General features: G+C 57.2%; 1 protein-coding gene across 1 annotated transcript in view; it reads right to left on the bottom strand.

Annotated features, from left to right (window-relative positions):
- Positions 1 to 803: 803 nt before the first annotated feature.
- The window catches only part of ASCC2 (activating signal cointegrator 1 complex subunit 2), a 27,956-nt gene continuing 22,229 nt past the window's right edge, over positions 804 to 6,530 (bottom strand). The window contains exons 15-18 of the mRNA XM_069081866.1: positions 4,934 to 5,161; positions 4,039 to 4,141; positions 2,528 to 2,607; positions 804 to 2,142 (exon numbers count right to left, since the gene is read on the bottom strand). Of these exons, the coding sequence (XP_068937967.1) occupies positions 1,971 to 2,142; positions 2,528 to 2,607; positions 4,039 to 4,141; positions 4,934 to 5,161 (583 nt within the window). The 3' untranslated portion in view covers positions 804 to 1,970. The remainder of the gene's footprint in view (positions 2,143 to 2,527; positions 2,608 to 4,038; positions 4,142 to 4,933; positions 5,162 to 6,530) is intronic.

Genomic DNA, 6,530 nt, shown 5'->3' with positions numbered 1-6,530 from the left:
AGCTCAGCTCCTTCCTTCCTCCTCCCAGACAAAGACTGACCGCTGCGACCGCCTCTCACCTCATTGTCTGCACCGACCACTCGGCCCTCAGCCGCCACGGCTGTGGGACATCCCTCGTGGGGCCGGTGGTCTTATCGTGTGTGTGTGTGTAACGATGCACCCTTGAGTGTATGTGTATGAGTGTGAGCCCCATGAAGCCAGATCCCCAGCCCCCACCCCACCCCCCGGGGCATCACATGATGCGTGTGGACATGCCGGCCCTCCCCAGCTCAACTGTAAACGCGAGGGCATGAGCCACGGGTTGGGTACCTCCCGCGACGTGTCCCTCCATGTGCCTAGCACAGTGGTACAAAAAAAAGGGCTTGTTTGTTGAATGAATACAAGTGGGGGAAGAACAAGAAATGGGGATGTTTCTGCCAAGAAGGTGGGGAGGGGAATGGAAGCCATGACATTGCCGATGGACCCCCCCCCCCAGGTGCTGAGTGGCCACTGGGAACCCCTGGATTGTCTGACTCCTTTGCCAAGGAGCCTTGACTGGGAAGACGCGGTTCATGGTTCCATGCCAAGATGCTGGAGAGAAATGGTGGCCCTGCTGGACAAAGCCATGCCATCTATGAAGACAGACCACTCCAAGGTCATCTGCAAAGGGCCTGGGACCAAGGCGAGAGTGGGGGAGCCAGCTGGCACTTTCGCCGGCATCCTAAGTGGGGCAGAGAGAACGCAGGCCTCGCAGAGAGAAATTGCTATTGATTTTCACTTGTGTGGGTTGACCTAACAAAGCCCATTTATCAAGAGCCTGTCTGTCTCTCCAGTTAATATGCTCATCCCCAATGTGGGAGAATAAATTGTCTTCGTCCAGGGGGTGATTTGTCAGGCCAGGCCGGCCCTGGACAGGGGGGTTCCTGGCAAAGCAGCACTAATGGAGTTCACTCAGTGGCCAGAGCTGAAATCAGCTCCCAGATATCCCTTGGCCTCTTGGGGGCCCTTGCTACAAGCGCTGATTGTATTATTTACTACCAGCTGAGGCCAGGGCAGGGGAAGGCAGGAATTAACAGTGATTTGTGTCCTGGGCCCTACCATCAGCTAATGTGGACAGGCTGGCTAGGGGAGGGGCCACCCAGCAAACCTTTCTGCTGCTGCCCCCTAAATCATTCTGGGGGTTTCTACACTCTCTGATTCCCTCCCATCTTATTTCTGAGGGGTGTGGAATGCCAAGAGCCCTGGTCTGAGAATAGAGAGGCTGGGGTTTTCCTCTAGCCCTGAGATTAACCCAATGGCTGGCCAAGTCCCTTCCCTCGGGGGGCCGGTCTCCTCCTCTGTAAAATGGAAACATTGCCAGGATGATTGTGAGCATCAAAGACGACAGACAGGAAAGATGTGAGAAAACTCTCACCCGTGCACACACAGGAGGGATGGGCATGAGTGTTTCCTGATGACGGACACCGCTGTTGCCGCGGAGCCCTGGAAGCTGGAGCATGGGATGGAAGTGGGCCACGGGCCCTTCACGGACAATGCCAATGGCTGCAGAGAGTTTATTTGTGGGTCTTATGTACAGAATTCTTGCCACGCCCTGCTGGAGGAGGAAGGCCTGCTGGGGGTCCCGGGCGGTCCCGGAGACCGCCTGCGACATGTGCTCAAGTTTGGCAGCCCCGGAGTCGGGTCACTGGTGGATAAGGCACTCGGTGGTCAGAGGGAAGGATCCTGGAGTTGGCCGCCGGCCCCAGCTCACTCGCGGGCCGAAAGCCCTTCTCTGGAGCCTGCACAGCACACACGTCCTGGAGGGGAAGACAACAGCTCTCTGGCCTCGAGACGAACGACGGTTGGTAGGGAGGCCTGGAGGAGCAGGTGAAATCACAAATGGCCTTGGGTCCAATGCTTTGGCTAGAGGAGAGGGGGCCGGCCTGGCAGGGGGCCTCGCTCAGCTGCCCCTCCGATGGGGTGGGGGAGAGGGGGGAGGAGGAGGGATGTTCTCAGGACGGGATCATGGCCTTGGTCCTCTTCCTGTCTGCCATGAGCCGCCGGTTGTGATTGGCCCTTGCCCCCTTGTGGGCTTCCTTCCTCCGGCGCTCCTGGGTGGTCTCCCGGCTCTGCCCGTGGCCCCGTGGGTTGCCAGCGACTGCTGAAGAGCTATCGTGCCTATACCTGGGCAAGAAAAGCACCATCAGCCATCTGTGCCACCCTCGGGGTTGTGGATTTGGGGGCACATGTTGGGGGAGAGGGGTGCTGCTCAGGCCCCTTTGTGGGATGGCTGAAAGGTGAGGAGGACCTCACGGGCTTCAGCTCAGTCCCATTTCTCTGATTTACAAAAAGGAAGAAGCTGGGCTTTCAGAACCAAGAAAGGATGAAGGAGATGAGTGCAGAGCACTCTGGGAGAAAAGGGAGCTGCACAGCCAGGACGCAGGCCAGGAAAGACCAGGGTGAGAAGTGGTCCGAGGACCACAGTGCCCCTTCAGGGCCCCCCGGAACGTGCCAGGGGAGGCGGCTGGGTCTGGATTCAGGAGCTGCCGGGGCAGCCAGCCTCGCTCACCCTCTCCGGGCCAGGTAGGCCATCCGCTGGGCTTCTGCTCGCTCCCTCAGCACGGCTGGGTCCTGCACAAAATGGTCCGGCTGTGGAGGGAAGAGGAGGTACAGTTTCAAGTCAGGATTTCTTTCCTGAAGGAGGCCATTAGTGACAAATCCTCCAGGATGCTCAGGACCATAGCAGAGGAAGATGGAGCATCTGTGGGGCCCTCGGTATGGATCAGAGGTTAAATGACTCAGGGGTGGCTAGCCCCGGGAGTCAGGAGGACCGGAGTTCGGATCCGGCCTCAGACACTTAACACACAGACACACAGACATACACACAGACACAAACTACCCATGTGACCTTGGGCAAGTTACTTAACCCCAACTGCCCTCCAAAAGGGAAAAAAAAAAAAAAAAAAGCAGTTAAGTGACTCACCCAGGGTCACACAATAGTAAGAGCTTAAGGCAGGATTGGAACTTGGGTCTCCCTGACCTATTGGCCCCAGGCAGATGGTCCTTGAGCAGGGCCTGAGAAGCCTGGGCTTTGTGCAAAGGAATTCCCATGAGGCTGCTCAGAAGAGATCAGCTGCGCTCAGTTTAGTGTTCCTGGGAGATTCCCCTCCTTCCCTTCCCCATCCATAAGGACTTTCCCATTCTTCAAGGCCCCACTCAGGTGCCATCACCCCCATGAACCTTCACCACCAACATGCCAAGGTAAAAATGCTGAGTCGCTCCTCTACCTTTTTCTAGGACTCTGCCTAAACCTCTCTTAGGTGCTGATCTCTTTTCTGCAAGTCCAGGATTCAGGGCTGTGAGGGGCCCCCCAGAGCCCATCTAGCCCAATTGGCTAGGATTGGGCCCCTCACCCCCCAGAGGGCAGCCTCCAGCCCTTTCTAGCTCTGACCCGGAGCACAGGCTCTGCACAGAGGCTGGCCCGGCACCCACCATGAATCCTATGTGGCCGCCCTATGGGGCAGGTGCTCTTATATCCCCTCTGGCACAGAGGAGGAGACTGAGGTAAACAGAGGTTGAGTGACTTAAACAGGAGAGATGCCAGGAGGTATCTGGGGTGAGATTTGATCTCGGGTCTTCCTGCCCAAATGAGATCAGATTTGTAAAGGCGTTCAGCATGGTGCCAGGTGCACAGTAGGGGCTCTGTAAATGCTTCTTCCTGTCCCACCTTCACCTCAGGGTCTGCAGGCTAGGAGTTTGACCAGCCCAGGGCAGTTTGGCTAGGAGGGTTTGAGCTCTGTCCTGGGGTGGCACCTTGGACAGCTCCCTCACTCACCCCCTACAGTCCCTCCACTGTTACACTCCCAACCACCCAAGGGGCCAAGGTCAGGTGTGGACATACACTGCCCCTGCCGTGGGGTCACATCAGGGGTCCCTTAGGGGTGGCCCCAGCTGTCCCACAGACCCTGGGCCCAGTGGGGCTTCCCTCGCCCTCGCCTCCCACATGGGTCCGGTGAGATACAGTTGAGGAGCTGGCAGTCTGAAGGGCCCACAGAGGCTCCAAGAGGGAAGACAAGGTACCTTCGGGCCTTCTTCTTCAGCCTCCTCCTCCTCCTCTTCCTCCTCATCGTCAGGTCCTTCATGAGGCACTTTGGTCCTCAGCACCTGGGGGGTGGTGAACGGCCTGAGGGGTTTGAGACAGAAAGAGACAACATGGGTAAATCTCCTACAGAACCCCAAGATCCTTCCCTCCAAACCACAGCTGGGGGGCCTGCTGCCCCCGTTTGGGGTCTTTCCTTTCCCTGCAGCTTCAAGCACCCTTTCCTCAATCTGCCTGCCTGTCTGTCTGTCTGTCCATGGTGATTCCCCCTCTGGTCCTCTCCTTGCACCCCAGAAGACTGCCAGCCCTGGGGCAGGGAAGGCAGGGCACAGAGCAGATGGCTCCTCCAACCAGAAGCAAGCTCTTTGTGGCAGCTGCTGCATAGCAGGTATTTGAATGCTCATGAATGAATGAATGTTAAACAGGCCTGGAGAAGGGCAGGACAGAGAATAAATACAGGGAAGTCAGGGGGGGGTGTGGGCGGCTTTCCTGATAGGACAGGCTGGTGCCCTCCTGCCTCCTGTGAGGCAGGCCCTGTCCTGCTTCGCCTCCTGAGGTGGGAGGGCACACAGGCGGCATCTCACATTCTTAAATGTGTCTCTTGCACACAACCTAGCTTCAGTTTTATGGGTGAGTCCATCCCATTCACATCAGAGTTACACCGACTATTGGTGAATTTCTCGCCTCTGTCTTGTCTCAGAGTGTAAGCCTGTGAGGGCAGGGTGTGGGCCTCCACATCTCTCTGCCCTGGCCAGATGCTGGGCCCAGAAGAGCAGGATGCACCTTGTTCACCCTGGGACAAACCCCCTCGGGAGCCCTGGAATCCTGAAGAGACCTTGGGCAGGGTCCCCCAGTCTGGAGCCCGGCGCCGCCCACCTCCGCGTGATGAGCTCGTCGTCCGAGTCCGCGTCGTTGGCGCCCACTTGGTTTCCGTCGTATGTGTCGTCGTACTCGTCCTCGTAGCTGTCCCTGCCAAGCTGGGCCTCTGCACCCCCTCCCTGGAGGGGGACCTCGTCCACCACCACACTGTACAGGCGATAGCGCTCCCGCTGCGCCTGGATCATGCGCTTGTCATTCAGCAGGCTCCGCGTGTTCTCCCCCTTCCTGTGCAGGGAGTGAGGGGAGAAGCGGGGAGCCTGGTCAGGTCCAGCTGTAGGTCCATGGCTGCCCCTCCACACGGGGAGGGCAGGGCAGAGACTCTCACTGAGGAGGTCTACTCCTGGACCTAGGCCCTAATCCCCCCTTTGGGGACCAGCCTGGGCTGGCACAGCTTTGCGCTCCATGGCGGCTAGGGCACCAGGACCCAGGTGCCAGTCACCTCCTCCATGGGGCCTGGCCTGCCCACCCAGTGGGTGGTGTGCCCTGTCTGTTTCTGTGTCTATCTCTCTGACTCTGAGTCCTGTCTTCGGAGGGCATATGATAACCCTCTGCGGGATGTAAGCCCCTGAAAGGCAGGGGCTACTACACCCTGGCCGGGCGACCCTGAGGAGGTCACTAAGGCTCTCGGTGGTCTGAACAACTCTTAAGTGTATCAGTTACAGAGATGGGGCTGACCTGCCTTGGTGGATGGAGTTTCCTCACCTGGGAGGGCCCCAGTCTGGCTCCTCTCTGTCCCGACAGGGCTCCTGGTGTGGGAACAAGGAAAAGGCAGCGCCAGGACTGAGGGAGCGACCAGGGCTATGACCTCAGCCAGCATTTGCCCCGTGCTGTGCTCCATCTTGGGGATGCTCTCAACATCCTTTGAAAGGTGCTGTTAGGATCCCCATTTTTACAAACGAGGAAACTGAGGCTGACGGAGGTCACGTGACTTGCACACAGCAAGTGAGTATCTATGCAAGATTCGAACTCAGACCTTCCTGACTCCACCACTCTAGAGTCAGAAAGTCAGTCTCAGGGTCTAAAAGCCTTGGGTTCAAGGTCTGTGGAGGACACATCCTGGCCATATGACCCGGCCAGTTCCTTCAGCTCTCAACGTCCCAGATGTAAGACTGCACAGTAGGCACCACCCGCAATCACAAAGGCAGTTTTCCTCAACGGGATTTCCTTATACCAAGAAATCCCAGGCCCAGGAAAGAAAAAGGTAGCTCTGAACAGTCGTACGTTGTGACCCAAGGCACTCAGCCTCAGTTTATGGCCCCATCTGTAAAATGGGTACAACATGGGCAGCACCATGCTCCCTAGGGGCTCTCAGGACCCCACAAGACACCATGTGTTCAGTATTTTTATACCTTTAAAGGCCATTTTACATAAAAATATGTAACATAAAGACATTTCCACCAACATAAATGGTGTCAATATTACTGTAAATTATCATAAGATGGAGAGGGTCCTGAGACATGGCCAGGACCACCCATTACATCACCTGACAATGGCAGCCCGTGCTGTGGTCTGTCTCTATCTCTCCATCTCTCCTCTTCCTCTGTCTCTCTCTCCCTCCACCTCTCTTCCTTTCTCTCCCTCTCTCCTCTCCCTG

This window comes from Petaurus breviceps, unplaced genomic scaffold (assembly GCF_028583685.1).
Source record: "Petaurus breviceps papuanus isolate PSGF00001 unplaced genomic scaffold, PetGlider_PUasm1.0 99, whole genome shotgun sequence".
Lineage (NCBI taxonomy): Eukaryota > Metazoa > Chordata > Mammalia > Diprotodontia > Petauridae > Petaurus > Petaurus breviceps.
The sequence above is the reverse complement of the archived record's forward strand: the minus strand, read 5'-3'. Positions and strand labels throughout refer to the sequence as shown.